The sequence below is a fragment of the Clytia hemisphaerica genome, unplaced genomic scaffold (genome assembly GCF_902728285.1).
Source record: "Clytia hemisphaerica strain Z4C2 unplaced genomic scaffold, Clytia hemisphaerica genome assembly, whole genome shotgun sequence".
Lineage (NCBI taxonomy): Eukaryota > Metazoa > Cnidaria > Hydrozoa > Leptothecata > Clytiidae > Clytia > Clytia hemisphaerica.
Window position 1 is genome coordinate 78,472 of NW_027104531.1, and position 26,742 is coordinate 105,213.

General features: G+C 35.6%; 2 protein-coding genes and 1 long non-coding RNA gene across 3 annotated transcripts; 1 reads left to right on the forward strand and 2 right to left on the reverse strand.

Moving 5' to 3' along the window:
- Positions 1–4,687: 4,687 nt before the first annotated feature.
- Positions 4,688–5,488, reverse strand: LOC136822396 (uncharacterized). The gene has a single exon (XM_067078649.1). The coding sequence runs from the start codon at positions 5,486–5,488 to the stop codon at positions 4,688–4,690; it is 801 nt and encodes a 266-aa protein (XP_066934750.1).
- Positions 5,489–9,313: 3,825 nt separating this feature from the next.
- LOC136822410 (uncharacterized) lies at positions 9,314–10,161 on the forward strand. The gene is made up of 3 exons (XR_010848893.1): positions 9,314–9,337; positions 9,482–9,578; positions 9,945–10,161. It is a non-coding gene; the product is annotated as an uncharacterized lncRNA (long non-coding RNA).
- Positions 10,162–11,891: 1,730 nt separating this feature from the next.
- Positions 11,892–13,067, reverse strand: LOC136822397 (rootletin-like). The gene has a single exon (XM_067078650.1). The coding sequence runs from the start codon at positions 13,065–13,067 to the stop codon at positions 11,892–11,894; it is 1,176 nt and encodes a 391-aa protein (XP_066934751.1).
- Positions 13,068–26,742: the final 13,675 nt, after the last annotated feature.

Here is a 26,742-nt window from a genome sequence, read left to right on the forward strand (position 1 = left end):
ACGGTCATCTCGATGGCTAGAACTAGTTGGTCTCTTCGGTGGCTAACTTTATGTACTTATTTTTTAGGCTTTTCTTTTTCACGAAGTGGTTCCATGCTCATCTTTATGGCTAGACATAGACCTTTTTTCAAAGAGGCCACCCTATTGAATAATTATGTAGTCCAGGAGAAAAACAATGATAAAACCAGTAATTATGCATGGCTCTATCATTGTTTTTATGGCTGGACTACATAATTATTCAACAGGACATCCTCTTTGAAAAAAGGTCTATTCTGCCATGACTGGGCTGGACTGGGGAAAAAAACTGTGTAATCGAAAAATTTCTCTGGTTTAACTTAGGTCACACTAAATTGATTTATTATTCTATGGGCCGGAGCGACTCTTTTTTTAAAATGAAAAAAATTATAATATTGAATTTGTAAAGCTGGAGGATGGACTTTATGATTTTTTTAAATAAAGATTTAAAAAAGAGTCTAGTTTCCACCAAACGTCCCAAAACTGCTTTAAAACATTACAAATTAAATATTTTAGATTTTGACCTTCTGACCCTATTTGAAGAGATTTATTTTTATTTAACGAACTGACCTATATTTTTCTGAAGGTGTTTCCCTAGAATATTACCTTAAAGGAAGAAATTTTGGCGGAAAGAAACTTCTATTTTAAGATGTCTTTGCATTTTTTTACACCATTTTAGGGATAAATTTTCCAGCAAACGCCAAATTATATTCCCGCCAAAATTTCTGCCTTTAAGGTAGAAAAAAATTTGTCTTGGCATTTATTATATGTACTTAGTTTTTTTTTTAGCGACTGGAGATGACCGCAATTCTAGACCCATTATGCTGTGGGTATGCAAAGATAGCCATGTACCAGCTAAGTGTAAAGTTTGTTGATTACGCTCCTGGATCAAGAGTAATGAGAAACAGCAGGACTCTGAAAGCAGGTTTTGAAGAGTATAGACGATATCGGCTTTCCGTGAATTTTTTTTCGCGTAAAGCATTCTGGGATATATTCGGGGACGCGATCAAAACAAAAAATCAGAAATCACAACAAAAATGGTGGAAAGTGGTAGTGGTAGCTGGAAGGTCACGTTTTTGTTTTTTCTGATATTATTCAAGCATGTTTTATTTATGTCTTATATTCTTTTTTAGAGAAACAAAACACAGAAATTAAAATTACAAACACATTTTAAAAACAAGTTATTTTCATAACTACATACATCAGCAACATGGCTGAAAGAGATCCAAACTTTGATGGCAGCAGTGTCAACTTGGAAATTTTACATCAAACATTTCCTGATAAAGGTTTCATAACTGAAGGAAAAGTCTTTAACTTTGGTAAATGGTTAGTTGGAGATCTGAAAACATTCTTGAAAGTGACTAACAACTATAAAGGCCATTCGAAGGACAACAAGGAAACTTTAATCCATAATGTTGAAAGAATATGGAAGCAGATAACATCTGAGGTAATGTTTACAAACACTGACATCTGTGATCATGAGTTGCTTGAAAACCTCCCAGCGACAGAAACGATCAAGGCACTGCCAGAGCCTGAAACCGGTTTAATAACCAAAGAACACTTCAAGAAATGGACTGGGGCTGAACTTCAGCAGTACCTTGCTGATAGATGCATTAATAAATCAGGAAACAAGGAAAAACTTGTCGATAATGTTTATGTAGCGTACATGCAAAATCTGCCACTCAAATTTACCGACCCTCAACAGGAACTAGAGCAAATCAAAAAAGACACAAAAGCTAAGCTTGTTCTTGAAAATGGAATGGTTACCTTGCCAAACCCTTCATCATTAAAAGATGATTGGTATGTTGCACCAGCAAACCTCCCAAACACTACATTCACGCATGTTGAAAAATATTTGAAAGACAATAATGCTGGCAAAGCCTACAAAGGAGGGAAAAGTTTGCTGTTATCTCATCACCTTAAAGATCCTGATGTCCATATGCTCAGCCCCAATGTGCGTTATTGCTTCACACAAGGATATGTCCACCCTGAGCAAAAAACATCAAAAGATGCCTATACAGTTTGGGTCATCCTTCACAAAGACAGTGGTCAAATCATCAACGGTCATTGCATGTGCGCAGCAGGGTAAGCACAATATAACTTTTTCCAGGTCTTCCTACTCAATACCAGCAATGCACGAGAAAGTTTCACAGCATGCAAATGGGAAGTTTTCCATGCACATTCAACATTCAATGGTTTCTCGTGAAAACTCTATGTTCTATGATGATATGTTCTACTATGTTCAGAGCACATTTTTCCGATAATTTTACACCAATCGCATAATTTGAAGTATTTTTTGAATTTTGTATGTGCATAAATTTCAAAAAATTTAATGTGAAATTCTGAGAGAAAGAGAATTTGAGACTTGGAATAAGTTTGCATTGTGACTTTAATTTAGTTATATTAAGTAGTTTTTTTGTTGACAAATGTTTATATTTTTTTCATTTTCAGTGCATCAGGCTACTGTAAGCATGTCGGTTGTTTGTTGTGGTACATCGAACGTGAGGTCCGGCTTGGTAACAACAAAACCTGTACATCCAAAAAGCAGGTATGGAGCAAACCTTCCACCGAGCAACAAGCATTGCATACACCGGACACAATTGTTAACATTGACACTTCAAAGCCCAAGGCTAAAAGAACACTGGGTCGAGCTTCTTTGCCACCCAATAAAAGGCAAGTGAACCACAACCACAATAGCTACCATAAAGTTAAATCATTGTCAATGAGCGATATCGATATGCTAGCTGACATTACTAATGGAAAATGTGGTCTTGTGGTACTCATGCGTGAACATAATGAAGTGAGTGCACCAGAAAGTGCACCAGAACCAATAATTCATGAAAATGTTGAGACTACCTTAACTAATTTACCATTGACAGTTGAACAAGTGATTAATGAACTTGGCCCTGGTGAATCTTTTGAAGATTTTCTCGATAAACTGACAGTATCGAAAAAATCTCAGGCTGCAGTCGAAAATGCCACCCGATCACAATCGCAAAACCCTGCTTGGTTCGATTACAGACGACATCGAATAACTGCGTCAAAGTTCAAAGACGCAGTGAGAAAGATTGATGTTAATGGAGATGTGAGAAATCCCAATCGTTGCAAATCGATAATTTCAAATGTTTGCCTCTTAAAGACCAATGTGACATCTGAGGCTTTAAACTGGGGTATTGTTAATGAGCCTGTCGCTCGTGATCTTTATATTGAAAACAATAGATCAAAGCACACAAAATTCTCGGTGGTTGAGGCTGGGTTCTTCCTGGATACAAAATATCCATTTTTGGGTCAAGCCCCGACGCTTTAGTGTCGTGTTACTGTCATGGTGAAGGACTTTTAGAGATTAAATGCCCTTGGACTCTGCGCAATTACAATGCTAGCAAGTTTGCAGCGCAAACGGGCACATATCTGAAAACGCTAGAAGGATCAGAGAAAGTTTTTCTAGATAGAACTCATGGATACTACTACCAAATGCAGCTGCAAATGAGATGTAGTGGGAGAAACTATTGTGACTTTTATGTTGTGTTCTCAGCAGACACCTTTTTAGAAAGGGTTTATTACGATGAAGCTTTTGTTATGGAATGTATCGGTAAAGCTAAAACCTGTTATGAAAAAATCATCTTTCGTGAACTTACCGAGAAAAAGGAAGAACAAGAAATTGAAAACTGTGTAAATCAGGTTATTTCTGATTTATTGTACAAATGTGAGATAGCCAATTTGGCTGATTTAGATGATATTGATTTTGAAATATCTTTATAATTTTCTTTATAGCTTTACTTTTTTTACATGTATTATAATACTGTTAAATATCTCTTGACTCTTGATAATTTGGTACCAGTTTTAGCTGTCACATGAATTAATGCTTTGTTTTCGAACTGCTTTTTAAAGTTTGAGCAAAAATTTTGATGAATTAATAAGTTTGGTTTATCTTGGATGGGCCCTGTTGGTAAGGTTTCTCCTCCAAAACAAAAAAATGAAAGCCTGTATACATTTTATTCTTAGTGAACGTAGTTTTTATCTAGTTTTAGACAACATTTATTTTCTTATGTTTTTCATTTTTAGCTTCAGTATAAAGTAGTCAAAAAATGTTATTTTGAACTTGTGGAATAATATCATGAAATAAGATAAAAAATTATATTGTCATTCCATTAGAAAGGGAAAGGAGTGACAAAATTAAAAAAATACATACCATTTTAAAATTTCCAATTTGGTCTTTCTGGTTTCCAGTGGCCATAAAAAAGTTTTCGTCATCTTTCACGTTTTTTTCATAATTTAGTGCATTTAGCATTTCCCCAGGCTGAGAATTGAACTCAGCTGCAACTACCAAGCTGGGGGTGTTTTTGACCAAAAGATAGCTAAAAAAGGGAAATACAGATAAAATTATTATTCATTGAAATTAAACATTACACATTATTAGTTTTTAAAGTGCTTTTATTTAACATAATGTAAAACAAAGATTCTGTTTTATGATTATGCACAAAATTTTAAATTTAGTGTATGCTTGTACAATAGAAACTTTCTCATAATTATGTTTTATTTATTATAACACCAAAGCAAATAAATGGTATATAACTAAAATAAACCTCTTCCAAAATATACAGTTAAAAAATATAAATTTTTTCGTTTTTAAAAATGAATAAAAAATAAAAATTAAAAATATTTTATAAAACCACTACACAACTAAAGGAGGTGCCAAATTAGTTAGTGCACAAATAATAATAACAACATCATCCAGTTTGTTTTTAATAGTTATAGGTAGAGCACCTTGAAGAATTTTGAAGTCCTTTACTCTGGCTATAGCCCTCTCAACGTGAATTCTAGCTTTTGCAATGTCCGAACCTTCATCGCTATTCTTTTTAGAAAACTGTCCTTTGTCTTTCAAGAAAGGTGGTAGGATAAGTTTAGCACCTTTTCCAACAACCAAATCACCAATATTGAACCCTTTGTCAGCCATTATGGCATCACCGGGTAAAAGTTTGTCAAGTATGCCGCAATGCTCAGTTATGAACCTGTCTGATGCTGATCCGCCATAAGCCTTTGAAATGAACGAAATTGTTCCACATGGTGTGATTGAAATGAGCTTTTTTTTCCCCTCAGTACAATCAATGATAGCAATAGTATTTGGAAATTTCTTGAAACAAGCAGGCAAAGATGCCCTGGCTTCTTCCTTTCTCGGCCAGCGTAAAAGTACCTCCAGTTGTCTTGCCAAAAACGGTATCCACGCTTTGAGGATTGATGATACTGTACTTTGTGCGACTTTAAAGCGAAAGGCTAAATCAACCTCAGTTAATCCCATACGTAAACTAACTAAGGTTAGAAATAATTCATTCTCACGAGTTAGTTTTCGGTTTTTAACAGCTTTTCTTTTCCAGGTCCCTTTCCCAACAACTTTCAATAAAAAAGCTTCTTTCTTGATACGATCATATACCCATTTGAAAACACGATAGTTTTGTAGCCCAGTGTATATTGTCATTAGTTTCGGTTTGGTTTTAATGACTTGAATACCAAAACCTTTTGTCTTTGTTCAATCAACCTTTTCACTTGGGCTTCCAGTTCCTTTATCCTTACAGATTGTTCTTCCTGTGTTTGTAGTAAATATTCCATGTGCTGGCGACAATCAGACCTAGATCAAGCCTCAGGGTTTGCCTTAGCCTTTGCTGCAATATAGATGTGTTCAAATACAGGTGGCGTATAAATTGGCTCTGGTTCCAGTGGTTCTATGTCAGTTAACATGTCATTCATTGCTTTCTGATGTAAATTTTGCCTTCTACGCTTGGGTGGTGGAGCTTTTGTACGATCAGCAGCAGGTTTCCTTTTCTTTGGTTCTGGAACATTGTATCCTTTCATAAATAGTGTTGGTACATTGCACCCAGATTTTAAATAGTAACCAGCTTCAAAATGATTGGAACATACAACAGTAGTTGATTTAACTTTAAAGTCTTTTCGATTAATCTGTTTTTCCCATTGTTTTCGAATTTTCTCATTACCGGCACCAGCAGGAGCAGTATGCCAACGTAAAATCCCCACATGGCCTTTGATAACAAGCCTAAAAAGAAAAATGAAAGAATATCAAAACTACGCCTGGCTATCAATGTTTCCATTGCATTATGATGAGGTGGTTTGACAGTTGGCGGATGCCCAGCCTGGGTGCTGGGATGGGTTCTTCTGCACAGAAAGTCCTTCCAAACACATTGTGTTTAGAGGTATATTTTGGTCTTGTCATAAAGTTAAAATACTTAATAAGTTTGACACCCACATGGGCTTTACTTCTAGGAAAATTCCAGCTCAGCTCAGGAAACGTTTCTGCTGGCTTGTATAGATTACCAGGGCACTGTTTGTCCTGATAAGAAGAACCAGCTCAGGGGAGGAGGAATTTTCTATGGGGGAAATCTTTCTTTAAAAAGTGCTGTCTAATACATTAAGTGCTTCAAAAATATAAAAATTGAAAATGGTCTCATCAAAAGTCTTTAAAAGTTTAAAAGTGGTTGTTTGAGCCTACAGTATACACAACAGCCCAAATGTTATACGTACATTTCAGGACGATGTCGAGAATTTCCACAACCAAAAACAGCACAGTGGTCACGTCCACCCATTTGAAAAGTTTAATCAACATTCAGATAAATTTCAAAGTTAGTAAAGGCTTTAATATCTTCAGATTTATTTGCAAAACTTCAGAAAACTGCTGGATGTGAAGTCATTCGCTTCAAGATGGCCGATTTGTTTTGATCGCGTCCCCGAATATATCCCAGAATGCTTTGCGCGAAAAAAAATTCACGGAAAGCCGATATCGTCTATTGTCGAATGTTTAACGTCTGTGAAGGTTTTGACAAAGTAACATATGATTGGTATCGACGAAATGTTGTCGACGAAATGTTGTAAAGGTGAAAAAGCTTCTTCAAAATTTTGGCAAGAGTAAGTCAGAAGATAAAGTGAAATTGAGTGAAGGTTTTGGAGGTCAGAGGTGGAATGTTGTGAGAGATAAAGGAAAGCATAATTTGTTTGAATGTGGCGAGTGTGTATCAAAGAACGGTAGTTTATTGAAGCTTTTCCCGATAAATGAGAAAAACACAGCATATCTCAAAAGGGCTGAGGCTGCAGGTTTGACTAAGCTTACTAAAGAAGAAGCAATAGAAGCAGCTAATGAGAAGGTCAAGGAGTTAGACAAGGAATTCAGACAGGACTATGTTTGTAGCTTCAAGGAGGCGGTTGGTTTAGATGGAATATCAAAAAGAAAGGTTAAGAGAAAGATTCAAAGGAAGACAAAGAAAGATATAGAAGTTCAATGGAAGGAGACATCTATCTTGAGGTTTGGAAGCAGTTGTATATACCTTTACAAGCCAGAGCAGGGGGTCAACATTCAGGGTATTAAAGCATAGCTTGTTGGATGCGGTTCATATTTGCAAATAATTAAAGTGACTGTAAGTAAATAAATTTATTTATTGGGTGGTAACATCTTAATTAAATCTTTTTGATGGGTGGGTTAACTTAACTAGAAAGCCAAAAGAATTAGGTGAGTACCTTTTTTGTTGAAGAAAGTTATCTACTCTGGCTATCATTTAGTACCCTGAGATTTGACTTCCTGGCAAGAGCCAATAAACAACAGTACAGTCTTAGATCCACTTGTTCTTGTCAACTCGTAGCTTGAAATTAACTTAAGGTTCCAGCTCTGTCTTGTTGGTTTATATTTATATATGATCTCTCTGTACTATGCACAATTTTTTACATGTTTGTCTAGATTAACACGAATTAGATTATAGGTATTTTAAAACATTAACAATTAACTCAGTTAACATTGAAACATTAAATCAGATATGTTCTTTTGCACCAGAAACCATTGATCAAAGATTAGTTCATAACCAAAATAACTTTGAAGTTAACTTTATTTCATGCTCTCATTTAGTGCTTTTGGTTGAACAACATCAATTAAAACACGAGAGAAAAATAGATCTACTGATGGTTTTGAAAGTTTTGATGATGCGGTTGCTAGAACGGCCAAAGATAATGAAAAGATAGCAAGAGGATTGAAGAGAAAGCGTGATCATGTGGGGCATTTGGAGAATTATACATGTGATTGGGATAACTTATACGATAAGGTATTACTTATATGATATGATAAGATGTTACTCGAAGGTCCATAATGACCCCCCGGCCCCAACCCTTTGTTAATTTTCAAGTTTTTCCCATCCCCCATATCTTATTAGGACTTGAGCTGTCAAAAGAAGGGTCCCTTGATTTCTCTCCTCTGGTTTTAAGTCTTTAGAGTCCTCAACAGTTTTTTAAAGACTGTTCAAGCTCAAAAATATGTGGTAAATTTTTTTAATAATTTTCAAGAACCTACCAAGACACCATGGGCTCATTCACTTAAAGGGACATAACAGTACTTGCGAAATTTGTACACAAACTGTATGCAGCGGGATACAAAATCAAACCAAATATGGCTAATTTTGATTGTTCAATTGTTTTACAAGTTTGTTTTGGACACGTGATTTTAATTGTTATCTTTAATGACACGTGGTTCGCGCAATGTTTACTTTAATGTCCCTTCAACTCACTCAAAATACAGATCTTGCGAACAATTGACTGATACCCTCTCTTTTTGTTTTTTTTTTAGTTTTCCTCGTTTCTTTTTGGGTCGAATTTAAACTTGACGCAACTGGCAAGAGACTTCAATCTCAAAAACTCGTCAGGTAGAGATTTTGATTGGTTATAATCATAAGTTTGACCTTTTTTGTTTCACTTTTGATGCTCGTTCGACTGGTACAAATATATTAATTTGGTTACTAGGGTAACCAATGACCATTTTTGCAGTAGGCTAGGGCAAGCCTTTGATCTCATAATTCTTTTTTAAATCTCTGTATGGAATCTTATGCTCACATTAAATTTATAATTCTCATTTATGTAGGCCAATATCCGTGTAATGGGGGACAAGTCGTCCGAAAATTCTTAGAGGAAGTACACCACATTGATTTAGGACAATACAAACTCGTCCATAGCGGAACACGCGTTCGTAAAGCAAAAAAGAGGTTTTAAAACTAACATTTTACTTCATTTTTAATTGGTCTAACGTGGGCTTTTGTTTTTAATATGTCTTACTAATTTTCTCAGAGTTTCTGTTGTTAATCTAAATTTACTTCATTTTATAATTTTCTTGCAGTATATATTTCCTACTTAAATTGTACAAAAGCCTAACTCTTTCCCAGTCAAGACGGTATACTTACTGTTATCGTGTTGTTGTTTTAGGATGACGAAATCAGATGTTCCCATTCCTGTTAAAGAATCGACAATGGAACTTAAGAAACATCTTAGATCAGAAGTTATAGCTGTAAGTACAAATTAATTTGTACTACGCTCCTCTATTAATTTGTATTTATTTGTTTCAAGTAAATTTTACTTAGTTAGACGGTGGACGATAATTCGACAGAATGTGGGGACGATTTTTTTTCTAAATTAGCGAACTCATTTTTAGGGTACGTATTCTATTGGTGAGTCGATCGTCCCACAGACGTTCACATGTTTGGAGCTTAATGGGACCGAGATGAGAAAGAAAACATACGAGGTGGCAGGTAGGGCAAATATTTGAATCCCTTAATAAGTTTTTATTTATAATGTTTGACTTTTATTTTGAGAAGTTTTATTTTTAATAAGATAGTGCTTTCTCTTTTTAAGATCTGTATTGGAAAGTGGTCTCGTATACCCTTTTTTAATAATTTTAAGGACGACCCCTTGCACGTGCATTCAAGCGTTTGTTGAAATATTTCCAATGCTTCTCATTTTCATTTGGTTAGCCTTCCTATATAACTTTTCGATTTTGATGAGCAGATTTGTCGGCACTCATTTTTAAAACATGCTGTTTGAAATAAAATGATGAAATCACCATTATAAAGCTTAAAGTAGAGAGTACCAAAATGTCTGGTTGTTTTTAATTCAAGGTCGCAAATTTTCGATACAACACGTGAAAGACACAATGATGAAGCTTCAGAGACCGTATTACCGTGTCAAACCAAACAAATTTTATGAAGATCTCGATGACGAAACATTAAAGAAGGAATTGGCTCGTATTGGCGAAACTGGTAACGCGGATGATTTAAAACGTTTTCACCGTCATCGGACAATTATGTGCTGGCACGACACGTCTGGTATCATCAATTCGTCGCCCTTTTTGGTCATGTTTTCGACCGTTTATGATGCGGCCCTTTTCCTTACAGACGACGAATTCTTTGAAATTGCAGGTAATATAAATGTTTAGGGTAACCATTAATTAAGAGTTGGTGCTTATTTGATCTGCATCACTTAAATATACGAGTAAAAATATTAGAATATTTCTCTTTTATTCGCTTTATCCATCTTTTCTTAAAAATTCCGGCCTTTTCATAACATCCCTGTTTTAAAAGCTAGTATGTATCAGAAGCTTAATTATTACATAAATTAAAGTAAAAAATAACTCTAGCGCCTGCTTTGTTGAACCCGTAAATAGGCTAAAGAGGAATTTTCGACCTTTCCCAAGATGAAAACGTGATTTTGTCGCTTCTGCCGACTTCTTTGTCCTGTCCAAAAGTGAATGTAAAAACAAATATTGGAAAGAAAAATCGTAATTTTGACACACCTTTTAGATTGGTGGAAGCAAAGAAATTCAGGTTTTTGGCCCTCCGTTTCACAAAAACTAAATGAAATTCTTGGATAAAAACAAAGAAAATTTAATGAATCACAAAAGAATTTATCGCAAAGTATTTTTTCAACATAACCTTTTCTATGCTGTTTATATATGTTATAACTTTCACCTTGTACCTCATTTTATTAATGTCACCTGATTTTCAAGCTTCAGAATACAAGTAACAAAATGTAATTTCAAATAAAAAGCTTGATTTTCTTTCCCAGTTTCCAAACTTTTATGAGCATTTTGTGTACATTCGAGCTGACGAACATCATTCGTATACATTTGAACATTGCAGACTTGCCAAGTATGCCTGAGTATGCCATTATTTTCAACTCGCAAATCTGCTCAAGTCTGATATCCAAGTAGCAATCATATTGATTTTGGCATACTTCACCACAAGTATGCATTTTTTGCTGCAGACTTTCAAGTATGATTTGTCTCAAATGCAGACTTGATCAGACTTGGCCAGACTTAAATCAAGTCTGCCTAAAAAATACCGAGTCTGCCGAAATCGAGTATGCAAGTCTGCCAAAATCAAGTATGCAAGTCTGCATCCTCAAGTATGCACGTATGCATACTAAATCAAGTCTGAAACTTTGAGTATGCATTTGAGACAAATCATACTTCATTTCTCATACTTGATGCAGACTTGTGCATACTTCAGTTATTTTCTTAAGGGAAATCGTCTGGCTTTTTGAAGATTTTCTTTTTTCAAGCTCTTGATCCACTTCGACTCAAAATGATAAAGGAAAAGATTAGCCATAAATGGAGCTGTGTCAGACCCCATCGGTATCCCAATGATCTGACGAAAAATTTTAACCCCAAAAGTGAAATAACAATTCCCCATGAGATATGAGAGGGCCTGTTAATGTCGCTTTGCGGAAACTCTACCAAAGTAAAAGATCAATTATGTTTACACAAGAATTTTCTTCCTTTTTTTTTAAAAAGTAAATAAAATCCTCGATTGATCACAAAATATAAAGGCCTATCTACACGTATATTTATACATGTGTTTTATTTTCCTCTTTCGATGTATCATACAGAAAGACTCTTAAACAAACAATCATCATTTTTTATAACGCTAAAATTTGGAGAAAAAAAACGGAAAGGCCAAGCAAAGTAAATCATTTGTGTAAGAAAATGTGAGCATCAAAATAGGAATGTGAAATATTATAACGTTTGAAGAATAATGGAAATGTTTCGGTCGTTTTGGTGTATACTGTTACTTTTTTTTATTGGAATATATGTTGTTAATTGTGAAAATAGATATCGCCCTATAAATGACGATGTTTATGAGAGGTTCATAGAGCTTGATGGAAAAGTTAAGCTCGTTAAAGGGTATAACTCGTTCCAAAAGAAACTTTGGAGGCTTAAACAGAAGAACCTCATTGTCGATCATATCACTGATTACATCACAAAGGAGAAAGAAAGACGAATTGTAAGTATATAAATCTTTTCTTTCTCGAATCAAAATATTATTCATATTATCCATATTCTGTAATACGGAAACCCTCATTTTGATTGCTTTTGTGCTATTCTGTAATGCGGAAACCCTCATTCTAAGCGCTTGTGTGCTATTCTGTAATGCGGAAACCCTCATTCTAAGCACTTGTGTGGTATTCTGTAATGCGGAAACCTTCATTCTAAGTGCTTGTGTGCTATTCTGTAATGCGGAAACCTTCATTCTGAGTGTTTGTATGCTATTCTGTAATGCGGAAACCTTCATTCTAAGTGCTTGTGTGCTATTCTGTAATGCGGGAACCTTCATTCTGAGTGCTTGTGTTCTATTCTGTAATGCGGAAACCTTCATTCTGAGTGTTTGTATGCTATTCTGTAATGCGGAAACCTTCATTCTGAGTGTTTGTATGCTATTCTGTAATGCGGAAACCTTCATTCTGAGTGTTTGTGTGCCATTCTGTAATGCGGAAACCTTCATTCTAAGCTTTTGTGTGGTATTCTGTAATGCGGAAACTTTCATTCTAAGTGTTTGTATGCTATTCTGTAATGCGGAAACCTTCATTCTAAGTGCTTGTGTGCTATTCTGTAATGCGGAAACCTTCATTCTAAGTGCTTGTGTGGTATTCTGTATTGCGGAAACCTTCATTCTGAGTGTTTGTATGCTATTCTGTAATGTGGAAACCTTCATTCTAAGTGCTTGTGTGCTATTCTGTAATGTGGAAACCTTCATTCTAAGCGCTTGTGTGGTATTCTGTAATGCGGAAACTTTCATTCTAAGTGTTCGTACGCTATTCTGTAATGCGCAAACCTTCATTCTAAGTGCTTGTGTGGTATTCTGAAATGCGGAAACATTCATTCTAAGCGCTTGTGTGGTATTCTGTAATGCGGAAACCTTTATTCTAAGTGTCCGTACGCTATTCTGTAATGCGGAAACATTCATTCTAAGCGCTTGTGTGGTATTCTGAAATGCGGAAACCACGTTAACTATAAGCATGTTCAAACCCAGTACTAAGTGCTTACTGTGTTTTTAATACTTAGGTGGCTGTTGTTGATGGTAGAAGATTAGTGTACCAAAGTCTTCAGAGGTAAACGGAATCATTCATTACTTTTATGAACACTTCAAAGGAGAAATGCTCTCAAGCTATTCAACCGCATCAGAGATCATTATGTTGGTATTTCTCAGGAAACAATCCAAGCTTGGATCAATTCAAACAAATGTCACTGTGAACAAAATCCTCTTTTCAAGAATAAGGATCGCTTGAAACCTGTAATCGCAAAAGCACCGATGGAAAAAGTACAGATTGACTTGGTTGTCTTTGAGAAAACACCATCGTACGGGCAGGACGGAAAGTGTTTCAAATATGTTTTAGCGATTCTTGACGTTTTCTCTCGCTTTGTTTTCCTCCATCCACTTGAATCAAAAGAGCCTGGTCCTGTGATGGACAAACTTATCGACATATTCTTATCAGTTGGCTATCCGAAAACAATTCAAAGTGACCGTGGAAATTAATTTAAAGGTATCTTTAATTGAAGTTTACATTATTAAATAGTGCGTCTTGGCTGTCTGAGCCCGGTGCCAACAAAGTGACCTACACTTGTGTTCATCGTATTTAAATTGCTAGACTAGTTATTTGCTTTGTTGCTTCTTCGATTTACTGCAGAAATTTCACGGCTTTATTCTGCGGAGTCAAGATTGGCTAAGCAGTTAACCAAACATTTTAAGGGAACTTATTTTTGTGGGAACTAGTTTAACGGAGAGCTATTTTGAAACTTCTTTTGAGGAATCAAGTTTTAAGGTTTCTTTGGCTTTGGAGAAAATAAAATCCGTTCTATGAACTATTTGGCCACTGATTTTTATTTTCTTTTTCGATCGGAAACTTGATTTTGCGGTAAGGGGCTAAATTCCCACACGTCAAATTTGCTTCTTGGGAAAATGTGTAAAAAGTTTTTTTACATTGATTTAATTTTTCTTATTGAAGGATACGTGAACAGTCTCTGCGACAAGCTGAATATTCCTCGACCCACAAGTAGAGCCTACCACCCACAGTCTCAAGGGAAGCTTGAGCGTTCTCATGCAACATGGAAGAAGAAATTAGTATATGATATAAGCAATAATAATTAGGTGAGCTTATAATAAAATAGTTCATAATAGCTACGTCATAATCTCCTTCCCTTCGAGCGTAAAACTTCTTATCTTCGGGATATGATCACTGCTAGAAAGAAAAATTAGAGGGTTTCGAAGTAACCCAATCAGCTGTTAGTTTTAAACATCTTTTCTTTTGTTAAGAATTCTATAGATAAACCTAGCTAACAGCCGAAAAAAGAAGACCTTCAAAACACTTTTAAAACTAATTTAGGCGCTCCTTTTCCTCTTTTACCTAAAAACAGTTTTAGTCTTAAGGTCTTAAGTCGAGGAGAAATTGTCCCTTCCCGGTATTGCAAGCTACTTACCAGATAATTAAATTTTTATCTTCTAAGGAAATTGGTGCGATGAATTGGATCTGTATGCCCACCAGTACAACACCGGTGCACATCAAGGGCTTGGAGGAATCTCCCCCTTCGAAGTTTTCTACGGAAGGAAATTGAACGATCGCATTCAAGAAATTGAAACCGAGCAAGATGATGTTGATGCTCGAAATCCGGATTCGAACCTGCAAGAATGGTGTAGGAGAGTGACTGAAATCAGAGAAAAAACGGATGCGAAGAGCACAGCAATCTCAAAAAGATGGTTGATCGTCATCGTCAAAAAAATCCACCATCACGGTATAAAGTTGGCGAGACTGTTATCGTTAAGATCCAGAAAGGCAAAAAAAAAAAATAAAAGGAACTATTTTTAAAACGAAAGCACGAGTAATAGAACGAAAGAATGATGGCTACGTTGTTGAGTATAAAGAAAATAGAAAGTTGACGTCCAGATGGCTGCCCGTATCTTGCGTCACCGCGGAAACGAGAACGAAGGAAATCCAAAAACAACGTCAAGCAAGAATGAATCAAGTGCAGAGGAACCCGAAAGGAATGAACAGCAACCAGCCGAACAAAACACTAAGTCAAAACAAGTTACCACCAAAACGGAAATAGAAACGCCTAAAGTATAATCTAACAGTCTGTGCCACTAACTCGATCGGGAAGATTCTTCCAAAATTGGAAGATTCTTCCGAAATGGGAAGAATCCTCCCGAACGGGAAATTAACTTAACACCCAAACGGGTAAACGGACTTCCAGATCGGGAAGAAGCGAGAAACTAAGGAAAACTCGATCGGGTTGGAACTTCCCGTTTGGGAAGTTTACGCAGTTTTTTCACAATTTAACAAGATTTCTACGGTAAAGTCTACTTTTCTTTCGGTGAGAAACCTTAAAATTTGATGCTTCTTCACCTCCAAAAAGTTTCAACTTTCGCCGGTCATCGTACAGCTTCGCCGAGATTCAGTCAATTTTCAACTTCCCAAAGAGGAAGAATCTTCCAAAACGGGCAGAAAAAAATAGAGTAAGTTCTTCCCGTTCGGGAAGGTTCTTCCCATTTCGGAAGAATCTTCCCGATCGAGTTAGTGGCACAGACTGTCTAAGGAAAAGGAGATTAACAACGTACGCCGATTTAGATGGAAACTACCAACAATATCAGCGGGATTTAAAACGGGCAATCGAAAAATCCAGAGCAGAAAATTCTCCCCAATGGGATCTTACAGAAATCGAGAATGAAATGGTTAAGCGTGATCTTGAGGTTTACGATAATCTTGGGGATGGAAACTGCTTCTACCATGCCGTTGCGCATCAACTTTTTGGAGATCCAGGTCGTGATGTTCAGTTGAAGTTAGAGAAAGTGCTATCCGCTACATTGCAAACCATCCTGATGAGTTCCTTGGTTTCGGTGAATCTTTAGAAGATCCTGATTCGCTATAGAGATTCTTGGGACAAAATAGGATAGACGGAGAATATGCAGACAATTTGATGATCCAAGCAACGGCAAACGCATATAGGATATCGATAGAAATAATTACATCAGACAGAACTGGTAGACAAAATTATCTAACCAATAACCACATAACACCTAGAGATCCTGCTATGCAACATTTGGTGATTGGAAATGTCGACCAGGCACACTATGTTTCAGCGCAGCCTACACTGCCTCACTTGACCTGGGGAGGCTATTCCGAGGAAGAACGGGCGTCACTTAGAAACACTTGTCCTATTGATGGTCCACTTACATGGCATTTGAATGCTATTAAAGCTTATGAAAATTTGAAGGATGGATTGGTTGATAACTTGGAAGGATTCGTTGAGGTTAACACTCGCTTTGAAAGAAGGAACGATGCAGATACAAAGTTAGCATGGCTAAGAAATGTTGCTAAACTTGATATCGAAAAGCCGTTGAATTGTTATGGTTCAGCCGCGGAGCAATTCTTCGAACCTTTGTTGCGTTCACCTATTGCAAAAATTACGAAATCAAGCATCTGCACTTCCGATGGCTGTCCGACAAATGAGATGCCCGATGAATATCCAAGGCATCGACTTTTCACACCATTATTCAATTCTGGTTACGCACCCATGCAGGACCGAATTCAGGAAGCATTAAATCCAAAGACCAAACCATGCTCTATATGCGGAAGAGACAGACAAGACAAGATAAACAATCTCCCTCCTGTAATCATAGTGCCCGGAGACCACTGCAGATTTGGAGAGGGAATACCAACTTTCTAACATTGACTGTCGGAGAAATTATTCACGTTTTTATTGCTGTTCTTATTACGATCCAAAAGTCCTCGACACATTTCACCGCCAAAATCAAATCGAATGATCATTTTTGGTTTAAGTATGACAGTTTAAAACGACTGTGCATGAAAATGGAAAAGCTTGAATACTTGGACTTGCAAAAAGTTGGTTTCGTTGTTTACGTTAAGAAGTCGCTGACGAACCTTCGGGAATCTGCTAGCACCCCATACATCCTATGTAAATCAGTACAGCCTGATATTGACTATCGAGAACTCCCTGCAAGTTCAATTGCAAGCTCTCCAGAAAGGGAAGTAGAAAGTGATGAGAGTTCGGAATTGGAAATTGAAGAAACCCGACCTGTGAACACATTAACGATAGCTGATTGCTCTGGAATGTCTGACAGCGCAGATGATGAACCAAAAGGAAAACAAGCAATCGCCCCTTCAGACGTTCTCCCGGAAATCGAAACAGGTTTTTTAAAATTTCTTAACAATCGCCAAAAGGAAATCGAACAGGTTCTACTCACTCGTAAAGCGAGTGATACCGTTCAATTTGATCAACTGCCTGCACTCAAAGATTATGATGATGATTATAACGATAGTGTGAAAGATTTGGAAAGACCTCTGGAGATTTGGATCAATTTTGTCGATAAAAACCTCTCTTACATAATCGAAAAAGTTGGGCTGACGCAGTTCGCTCGTTGCCGAGCTGATTTGTACTTCAGCCTCTACAAAGGATTCTTGGATAAAACTTTTAATATTACTTCGTAATTAGATTATATTTGAAATTTATAGTTTCTTCTAAGGTTTTTGTAAGTTTTAAAGGTGACAACAAGCCAGGGGGGTTTTCAGGGGGGTACCCGACTCCGTAATTCCGCCAATTTGTTCTCCAATTTCCGTCAAACCGTCTTAAATTGAACCAAAATTCCGTCACCAAAAATTCCTTTGAAATTCAATATTTTTGTCGAAAATTCCGCAAATTTTGAAAATCTTTTACCTATTCCGAAATTCCGCAAATTTTTTTGCTAAATTCCGTTTTTCCGCACTAAAATTGTCTAATTTTCCGTATCCGTAAGAGAACCCAATTTCCGTAATTCCGTCCAAATTCCGCCACTCCGTCCGAAAAAAGGGCCGATTCCGCTCCTCCGCCAACCATGAAACCCCCTCCCCCCCCCAAGCCAGGTTTTCTTTCGTTTATTGTTTTTATTTTTGTCTGACATTTGACAAAAATTAGCGATTTTTTTTTGTTGTATCTTTTACGTATCTTAGATAAGTCAGTCTTGATTTTTTTCTGATTTTTTTTTTACTTTTTTTTTCATTTCATTTTGATTTTAATTTCCTTTTTGATCTTTTTCTGCTTATTTTATTTTTGATTTGAGACTTGCTTTTCTTGATGTTACTTATTTTGTTGAATGAATTTTGCTTGATTTTATTAAGGTTTTTTAAGTTTTGTTGATTTAGATTTTTTCAAATTTTCTTTTGATTAATGATTTTTTAAGTGCGATTTCTCATAGAGATTTACTCTTCACTTGCATTTGAAGTCTTCGTAAGATTTTGATATTGAGATATTGTGCAATTGCTGCTCAAGCTCTAAAATTTGTTTTGTTTATTTTGAGATTTTTTACGCATTATGTCATTGGCTCCATTTGCACTTTACTGTATATGCTATATAATTTTTAGTTCGTTTTTCTTTTCCATAGTTTTATTATACTATAGGAGAAAAGAATTTATTCGTTTATTTTGGTTTTGCAAACAAAATTTTCCAAAAACGTCAAAACATATTTTTACTTGATTATGATTTTGTTCCAATAAATCGAACAAGAGCATGGCGTTCTAAATTTAGAACTTCATGAACAAGAGCCATAGAAATTTCAATAAATTATCTCTCTGTAAGAACCAGGAAGTAACAAAATAGATTGACAACACCCATTACGGCTTTGATAAATGGCAGAGAGCAGAGAAAATATAGATTAATTAGGCATAGATCAATTGATAAAAAGAACCATTCGAATTAGAGAGAGAGCATAGATACTAAGAATAGTAAGAATCATTCGGACTCGAATTAGAAAGATAAAGTACACGTCTTTTATAAGAACATCCAAAAATTTTTAGGCAAATAAAAGGGGGAAAGTTCACGAAACAAAAGTGTCAAGTGTGAAAAGAGCTTACACCATACGCATTTAAAAAGACAGAGAGAAAAAAAAAGAAAAAGTATAAAACGATCATGTTTATTTAACACATCAATAGCTCTATTTATTTAATTTGATCACACCTGAATATTTTAGTGGTTTCCACATTCCATAGAGTTTCCGCATAGCGATATTAACAGGGCCTCCTTGAAAAGATCTTTTGAAAATTTTACACCGGCATTACGTTTCTTTGTCTTGCACTAGTACCAGAAACAGAAATCACATCATTAGCACCTCCTTGAATACAAAAATCAGAAAGAGTGTTCAACACATCAAGTAAACTTTTGTGTGGAATTTTGGTATAAAGGGTTGAAAAGTCGGCAAGTACAAAACGCCTACTACCTACTACTTACTACCTACTACCTACTCAGTTTGTATACTTTACAGACCAGAGCTCTCCTTCGCTTGTTCGAAATCTCTTTTCTAAAAAAATTGGTTTTGTAATATCTGAATGCTAACACACAAGTCTTTGCTTTATATTTACTTGAAAAAAGTGTTATCTAAAATAATATTTAGTATATTTACGTAGTGAGTAAATATTCTCTTCGCCTCATATAAGTATACTGAAGTATAAAACAAAAGGCCATTATCTTGATTTTTTCTTTTTCCTAAACCTACTCTCTCTTATGACTCTTATTATAAGAACTTTCCTTTTTCCTAAACATACTCCCTCTTATGTCTCTTATTATAAGACGATAAGAATACACGTAAATGTCTAAAAAGGCTTTGTAATATAAATAGGGGGTCAATCTATCTCTATCCTATTGTATGATCTGCATCATATCAAATGTTGCCAAAATATTTCTTGGAATTGGTTTGCAAAGCTTTTAATATTCATTAACTGTGTCAATATTTTTATCAAAAATTTCATTTCGTCAATACTTTGACATGGTCAAATTGACACCTCTAAAACAGCTCTGAAAATTTCTACCTTGCGATATTGAAAACATCTTATTGAGCACAATAAGAATTTTTGCTACATAAAATGAAGTCTGCAAAGGTCATATTTAACGACCCTGTCAATAGTTTGGTTCAAAAGGGTCATTTTGTCAATAAATGTCAAAGACATGTCAAAGGATTTTCAGCAAGTACCCAGTGAAACATAGGGCTCTACTTACTTAAAGTATTTTAACTTTTTAGATTGGTCGATTCTTATAAATAAAACTGACATGAATAAATAAGTGTGCGAAGGAAATATTTTTCTCTTCTACGAAGAAGTGCGTCTGTAAACTTTATAGAAAAAGCGCGGGAAAAAGTCATAAACAAAATAAAAGAGAGAAAATATTTTGAAGTCTTCAAAGTACGATAAAAGAAGAAGTTTTAACTTTTTTACCACCAAAGTTTCAGATTTTGCTAATTTTAACATGCTGAATATTTTAAAGGTAATATCGAGCCGTTTTGAGCTATTTTACAGTAGGTAGTAAGTAGTAGGTAGTAAGTATTAAGTAGTAGGTAGTAGGCGTTTTGTACTTGCCGGTTGAAAAGTCAAATGTGGCCATAGATCTAAAAGAACCTCACTTGTTCAAATTGTTAATGCATTAACCTTAACCTTGCTTGTTCAATTTGTTAATGCATTATGCTTTAATGAGTTGAATTGATTTGATTTTTGTGTGATTGTTACAAGAAATAGTTGATGATGAAGTTTTATTATTCTTTCCTGGATTTGATGCTTCGTTTGGTTTGGCATGGGAGATGCAACCTCTTGTATTCTTGAAAAACAGGACATTTTATCAACTTTTGGATGTGAATTTGGACATTTTCTTCCACGTGCATTTAACATATGGAAAACTTTAGGTTGTGAATCTAGACATTTTTTTAAGTGTGTTTAAAACGTGGAAATTTTTGCTGTTAATTTCCGTTAAAAACCGTTGGATGCTGAATACAATATTGTTCGTGGGAAGGATACTTTGTGTGTTTTTCCAACTGGATTTGGCAAAAGCTTGATTTACCAGATTATTCCAAATTTGGCTAAAGAATTACATTTGGCAGCATCTCCTCTGGTGATCGTGATTTCACCTTTGGTAGCTTTAATCAAAGATCAGATCTATGAAGCTAATCAGTCACCACTGAATCTCAAACCCTGTGCTGCCCAAGAACACCAATCAGAAGCCCTAAAGCAGTACAATATCATCTTCGGTACTCCTGAAATTTGGCTGAATCATAATAGCTCTGCTCAATAGTTTTTGCAATCGACCTTTGCAAAGAAGAACCTGATGTGCTTGGTTGTGGATGAAGTTCATAAAGTTACATGGTATGCTTATCCTCTTTTGTTGTTCTTTCCGTTTTTTTTATTGACTTTATTTTTGTCTTGGGCTATTCCAGTTTTATCATCCTTTACCCCCTGTGGATGACACAGATTTTCCGATAGAAAGAAGTATTTCAAAAGTACAGGATTTCCGATGCAATCCCAGTTTTTGGGCTGAAAAATCAGAATTTTCCATTTAACATTTCTTAATCTTGGATATATAATATCAAAACTTAACCCCTTGTTGATTGAAAGTACCTAGTAAAAACAAACCTCTTATAAAACCAAAAATTTAAACCAAAGTTTATCCCACGTAAGGGTCCTTTTTCAAAATCTAGCGTTTGAATATTTTGGTTACAGATACAGTATAATGAAAACTGTTGGCTTTTTGATTACATATTCGATTAAAAGAAAGGCAAAAATTTCTACTGCACCAGTAGTCTCTCAAGGATCTGATGTTTGACGATTTAATACTTTCTTACGTTTCAGGGGAGAAGCTTCAAACGTTTCGAGAATCATTCTCCCGTATATGCGAGCTGAGATCATTTTGTCGACCAAACCTTCCTGTGCTTGCTGTCAGTGCAACTGTAAATGCAGACTTAACCAACCTCATCATGAGCAGTTGTGAGCTGTCCAAGAACGTCAAAATTATATCGACCTGCAGTGACTGACCAAATATAAAACTTAATATTGTCAATATCAAAAGTCAAGACAACTATGGGTCATTGCGGTGTTTAATAAATCTTGAAACAGACTTCAAAGTGCTTATTTACTGTCGTTCAGTTGCTTTGTCAGGAAAGGTTTATTCTGCCTTGATATCTTTATTCAAAGACCATACCAATTCACCTGACGAGATTATTAAAAGGTTCCATGCAGAAACATCTCCTTCCTGCAAAAATGTTGTACAAGAGTCATTTCAAAATGAAAATTATGTGGCTAGAATTTTCATCTGCACAAGTGCCCTTGAGTCCGGTATGTCATTCATTATGGACCATCATTTGACACTACTGACTACTGTCAACAAATTGGTCGTGCAGGCAGAAATACAGATAAACAATGCCATACCATTTTATACCAGTATGCAAATTCAAAACGTCACATTTCCCAGAAAATGAAGGACTATATGGGAATGAAATCCCAACTTTGTCTCAGGTCATCTCTGTTTTCGGATTTCAATGAAAACAATAAAAAAAACAATCCCACCCCTTGAACCGAAACACAACTGCTGCTCGAATTGTTCCATTACTTGTGATTGCGAGGAATGCCCTACATATGATTATGAGGTATTTTTTAATTATTTTACTTCATAATTGTTACGTAATATAATCTTTATAATAGGGTCTTGTGAAAACAGGTTTTTAATTTTATCATTAAACAAAGATAAAGCTCTATAGTTTAACAAACATTCGAACCTAATAAATTTGAAAGACTAGAAGTGTGGACGAGCTATGAAGCGAAATTGAGTAGAGTTGTTTATATTTTAAAGAGGCTCACTTATTTTCCTTCAGGTTGAATACCCCACAAGAAGAGATTAAATTGTTTCGTGTTGTTTCAACTGAACAAAGACAAATGGTAAGAGAGTTATTGGAAGGTTATGTCGAAAGTGTTTCGATTGGACTATGTATACCGCCTGCCATTGCTGATGGGCTAACACCTGAAATGATTAGCAAAATTGCTAAGAATCTGGAAAAAATGGACTCAAAAACCTTTCTGGTCCAAAAACTATGTATTGTGAATGACAAAGCTGCTAACAAAATACTTCAAATTGTGAACTTGGTTTTTAAGGGAGCGGTCATAAAGTATCTACTAGAGGGGGGTGGAGGATATTTTGAAAAATCCAAAAAAAATTTCGCACCCCCTCCCCTAACCTGGAAAAATTTTTCGAACCCCCCCCTCATAAGGCCCAATATTTTTTCGCACCCCCCCCCCCCCCCCCTACTAGTAAAATTTTTACGCGAAAAAGAATTCATACCATGGTTTGCGCCGACGCGCGAAAATTTCAATATTTTTCACCTCCATTTTAGGTAAAAGACACTTTGTTTTGACAAATTTCCTTTAAGAAGTACTTTTTCAAACCACTCTGATGAGCTGTGAGAGCCACTAATCTACTTCCCTCACCTAGCTCAATGTTACAAACCAAAAGGGCAAGGCGATGATGCCCAAATAATGGCAATATGAAATGTACATATATCCAATAAGATCAATTATGGTCGGCGGTAAGGCCGAAAAATTTTTGAAATCTTCAAACGTAAAACTATGAAATTAGTCTTCCTACATTTTCTCTTGAGTTTCCCAAAAAAATTGGAACCCCCCCCCCTAAACCCTCAAAAAAATTTTGGAATCCCCCCTAAACCGTCAAAAAAATTTTGGAACCCCCCCCTAAACCCTCGAAAAAAAATTTGGAACCCCCCCCCTAGAATCCTCCACCCCCCTAGTAGATACTTTATGACCGCTCCCTAATGATATGACACTGGATATTGAAAATAAGCCCATAGAAAACATGGTCCTAGATACCGTGAATTATTTTTCAGATCAAGATTCACTTGCTTCAGCCCATTTTACTGATTGTAGCACTGATGAAGATTAGGAGTTAGGATTTTACATATTTTTTTAAATGTTATTTTAATACAGTATACCAAAAAATAAGGACCAATGCTGTTGTCATTTTGTTTTTTAATTTTTTTAAGTGAATTTTTTTTTCATTACAAAAATCTAAGACAATGAACATTTTACAAAATCTATTTACAAAAAATATGATAACCTTATGTTTTCTTTAGTTTTCCTATTTCTCCTAACAAATTGTCACATAATGATAAAAGACGATTCGAATTAGGTACTTCGTCGTCAGTCGAGTCAGAGTCGTCGGTCTCAATATCAGAGTCGTCAGTTTCCTCATTTTCGCTGTCCTCGTTAGTCTCTTCTTCTTCATCATCAAATACAAAAATATTGTCTTTGAATTCACGTCGTTTTCTTGCAAACCAAGTCATGAAATTATCGTTAAGATTTGATAAGATTTTTTTGTTAAACTTACCAAAGGACTCGTACTCCCTACCAGCTTCTCTCTTAAAAGTGTCTGCTTCTTGATATGCAAGTGTTAGTTTTTTAATATCGTTGATAGATGACTGTGCTCGCTTAGAACTTTTACTTTCCTTTATTGTAAATGTTTTTTCAAAATTTTTTACAATTTTTTGTAGGTTTTTTATAGTCAATGCGACTCTTTTGGCATTTTTCTCGTTCACATTATTTTGTAAAGGTTTGATAAGCCCCTTTAGAAACCTATTTAAATGCTCTAGGTGGAGGTCACTTGATATACTTCTTCCACGATATCCGTGGGTGTTGACGAATCGGCCCCAAATGAATTTGAATGCTTTGTCAGGTTTTCTTTCGATTGTGATAAGTAGCTTCAAGATGGCTAGACCATATTTATGATGCCCCGTAGCTTTGAAATATAACAAAACAATTTTATAAGAATTCAAGAGCCGCTCTCCATCACCCTCCCTGATGGCATCGTGAATATTTCTGAGTAGAAGGTTGATTGTGAATAAAGCTTCTTGATAGTTGAGGATGTGGTCTTTATCTGAATTCGCTTCTGTTGCTTGATTCCTAAAAAATTAAGAATTGTTATTTATTTATTTATCTGCTTAAAATATATTTCTTTCAAAACCATATTTTTTAACTATGACCCCTTTGTGTATTATTATTATTATTATTATTATTTATGTTTATTACTTAAATTTCTTTATCAAAATTATATATTTTTTCGAGCAAGTTTCCTCACCGATGAAAACTGTGTATCATCTCTTCGTGTAAATTTCGTTCTCGCTCGTTTCTAAACGGTTGATGGTCGCATTTGACACAGAAAAATAAATTCCTCTTTGACACGCTGACAAGTCTCTGTGTTCGGTAATACTCCAAAGCTTGTGTAAAAATCTTTGGGTCGATGATCTTAAATGTAAAAATGAGTTTCACTTTCATTTCCCATCAATTGTTCATATCAAGTTCATATCAAAATCCTTATAGAGGTTGGGTTAACACGTTAGTCTAAAACAAAAAACATTTGATTACCTTGAGAAGAAAGAACTCGATCTTTGACTGCAATGTGATGGAGCCAGTGGAGATCTTGATTTCTACTGTCGTTTCCTTGATGCCTCGCTGTCACTCTAATGTCAAGATTATCGGAAACATCCTGAAGAAAAAAATCAACTCAGTTTGAATGTAAAAATGTCAACATTCTGGAAAAGGTCCAGATGATAGGATTTAGCAAATCTATGAGTTGAACTAATTGCTTTAAATAAATGAAAGATTACCGCCTATTCCACAGATGCTGGTTCGTCGGGACTGGCCTCTATTGTTGTTTTCCATTCGAGAACTTCCTCGTCGTGGTTTTAAGCTAGCTCTTTATTCTTCTTCAACGCCGTTCGATAACTGTTGGTGACACACATTTGGTTAAACCATTTGAACGATTTCCGCTTGGCACCAGATGCAAAAAATAATCTATCATTGCGATGTGTCACTACGTTTGACCGACTATTGAAATATCTCGCTTTAAAAAGTAATCCAATGCAAAGAGTACGGGCTCTAACGTACCTTAAATTTAGAAAAACAACCTTTATTTACAAATTTGTTTATAATTAACTTTGGTAAGAAGATTATTTTTAAAATTCACCCCGTTTTAAGTTAATGATCAACCAACAAAAATTCAAAATGTTAAAATTATGCCTGAATTTAAAAATTCAAAAAAATACCACAGTGAAAATAACTCCGTACTTGTTTGGGTCGCCAATTCCTTTGATTGCTCCATTTATGGCGTGTGTCAGTACTGGACAAAGTTTTTCCACTTCTTTGTAATATGCAACGTCATCAAAAGATACCAAGGATTCGACCGAAACGTCTGTTACAAAGCTTTGTTTTTCAAGTTTACCCAGCTCAAATTCACACACGTCTGCAACTTTCTTTTTGAAATCTTCCGCGTCACTTTTAGTCAAATAAAGAAACGAAGATTGAATACCTTTAAAGGAACAAATTTTGGCGGGAAGAAAATTAAGTTCCGCGCAAAATTAATTTTTTTCACCATCCGCCGAATTAATTTTCCCTCCAGTTCAGTTTTCTCGTCTCGTAATTAAATTTCCGCCAAAATTGGTTCCATTAAAGGTAATGATTTCAATTTCGATTTGTTTAATAAGGATTCACCGACACAGACTTGGTGGGATTCCCCTACTCACGTAAAAAGAGTAAAATTATAACACACAATTACCTGGATTTCTGATGTACCAGCTTCGAGTTCCGAATCTAGATCAACGTGCCTGTGCTTTTGAGACGTTGATCGTCCCTATGTCCTTTTAAGGGTTTCAGCTTTCACAACGGTATCGATTCCCCGGTAACATTTCCTACACACGGTCGTAGATTCTTTTAAAGCATTGTTATTTAAAAAAGTAATTCCTTGGCTTTGGAGCCGTCCTATTATTGTTTCTGTTA